General features: G+C 48.1%; 1 protein-coding gene across 1 annotated transcript; it reads right to left on the bottom strand.

Moving 5' to 3' along the window:
• Positions 1-361: 361 nt before the first annotated feature.
• On the bottom strand, positions 362-1670 carry LOC306665932 (phosphoglycerate kinase 2; the record flags this gene model as incomplete). The annotated part of the gene is made up of 1 exon (XM_079147589.1): positions 362-1670. The coding sequence occupies exon 1, from the start codon at positions 1613-1615 to the stop codon at positions 362-364; it is 1254 nt and encodes a 417-aa protein (XP_079003715.1). The 5' UTR covers positions 1616-1670.
• Between the last annotated feature and the right edge of the window lie 774 nt (positions 1671-2444).

Genomic DNA, 2444 nt, shown 5'->3' with positions numbered 1-2444 from the left:
TGAATACATTTATTGTTTAATAGTTTGTCAACCTCAGCACCATTGTACCCCAATAAATAATTTAAAAAATGAGAGATTCAGCTGAACTCACTTTAATGGTCAACTTAAGAATATATCTTCCCTATGAGGCACAGCAGTGAAGTCCAATGGTTCAAAGGAGATCTCATAGAGAGCAGGCAAATGAATGATAGAAGTAAAGTGAACAAGGAGCTTCTCCCAGGTAAGGAGTTCCTGATGGCCCACTGACTGCCCATTTCCTGGGTCCCGATATCCAGTAGAATTTAACCAAAGTCAAGCTGAGATGTTAGAGCACTGAGTTAATCTAAAGGCTGAGGACGGAAAACAGGTGGAAGAGTCTGAGCTACAGGTTGCTGAGGGCCTCTACTCCTGGGAGGGCTTTACCTTCCAGCAGCTCCAGGCTGGCACCCCCTCCTGTGCTCACATGGCTGACTTTATCTTCAGTGCCCCACTTGGCACAGCACGTGGCAGTGTCCCCGCCCCCTATAATGGTGATGCAGCCCCTGGACGTGGCTTTCACCACTTCATCCATCAGGGCCTTGGTTCCCTTGGCAAAGGCTTCCCATTCAAAGACTCCTAAAGGGCCATTCCAAACGATGAGCTTGGCCTCGGACACGACTTGAGCATTCTTTTTATTGCTCTCAGGACCACAGTCCAAACCCATCCAGCCGGCGGGGATGCCAGATTCTACGGTGGCAGTGCCAGTGCTGGCGTTCTCATCGAACTTGTCAGCCGTGATAAAGTCCACGGGAAAGGTCATCTTGACACCATTCTTCTCTGCTTTGGCCATGATCTCCTTGACAATCTTGGCTCCCTCTTCGTCAAAGAGGGAGGCACCGATCTCCATGTTGTTGAGTACCTTCAGGAAGGTAAAGGCCATCCCGCCGCCAATAATCATCTGATTGACCTTGTCCAGCATGTTTTTGATGAGCTGGATCTTGTCTGCCACTTTGGCGCCCCCAAGTATAGCCAGAAAGGGTCTCTCTGGGTTTTCCAAGGCTCTGGCAAAGTACTCCAGCTCCTTCTTCATGAGGAATCCGGATGCCTTGTGGGGCAGATTGACTCCCACCATGGAGCTGTGAGCCCTGTGCGCAGTGCCGAAGGCATCGTTGACGTACACGTCCCCTAGCTTGGACAGGGACTCTCGGAAGGCTTGGATCTTGTCGGGCTCGGCCTTGAGCTTATTCCCAGAGGGATCTTGGCCCTTGCCTTCCTCCTCCAGGTGAAAGCGCAGGTTCTCCAGCAGGATGACCGACCCGGGCGCGGGGTCGGCGCAGGCTTTCTCCACTTCTGCGCCCACACAGTCCTTGAGGAACATCACGTCCCCGCCCAGCAAGGTTTTCAGCTCGGCGGCCACGGGCTCCAGGGAGTACTTGTCGGGCATGGGGACGCCATCGGGCCGGCCCAGGTGGCTCATCAGCACCACCGACTTGGCTCCATTGTCCAGGCAGTACTTGATGCTGGGGATGGCCGCCTTGATTCTCTGGTTGTTGGTGATGTGGTTCTTCTTCATGGGAACGTTGAAGTCCACTCTCATGATGACGCGCTTGCCTTTGACGTCCAGTTTGTCCAAAGTCAATTTCTTAGACAGGGACATCTTGGCGGTGCGAAGGGCTAGGCAGACAGCTGGATGCAGGTGCTGAAGAGCCGGTTTAGAGGGGCGGCCGGGAGCCTAGTTGGTAGGGCGGCCTAACGCCTCCCCTCGGCCCGCCCCTTCTTGGGTCCTGCGTGTCCCTCGAGGTAGGTTGGTCCCGGGAATGCAATGCAGCCCGGCCATTGGTCCACGGTCCTGCCAATCTGTATTCGAAGAGTGTCGCCTTGTGTTCCTTCAAACTGTCAGGTGCAAGGTGCAAAGGTGAAGTGGTGGTTCTTGATTTGGGGCAAGTTGGGAAATGAGAAAACATCAAAATAAAAATAAAATAATAAGAATGGTGTGAGAAATGTAAAAAATACATATTGTGATGCCTCATAAGTGCTTTTAATTCATTTAATAGATGTATAAAATGGTAATAAATTATGTAAATGCCATAACAAGTTTCTAGTGTGAAAACAATTTGCTCACATTTTAATTGCAAAAATTAAAACTTCAACGATTTTAAGTGTTGTAGCATTTACGGAGTTAGTATATTATGCACATTTTTATTTGCAGTGTAAAATAACGAAATAAATTTTGGTTGTCACATAAATTTGCATATTTACATATGCCCAGTCTGAAAATAAATTTCCTAGGGATATGTATGAAATAAACTTTCACATTAAGATAATTTGTAGAAGTCATATTCAGTGTTTTAAAATGGAAAAAAAAAGAAACAGCTTAAATGCCCAAGAGTGGGTGAGTATCAAAAAGACAACAATCTCTTCTTCACTCTAAGAAAGTTAATTTTTCTTCAGGGCATATTTGCCTTCAGTTCCATTTACCAAGATGA

The sequence above is a fragment of the Sciurus vulgaris genome (assembly GCF_902686455.1).
Source record: "Sciurus vulgaris genome assembly, chromosome: 7".
Lineage (NCBI taxonomy): Eukaryota > Metazoa > Chordata > Mammalia > Rodentia > Sciuridae > Sciurus > Sciurus vulgaris.
Note: the sequence above shows the minus strand (reverse complement) of the source record. Positions and strands in the feature narration are given on the sequence as shown.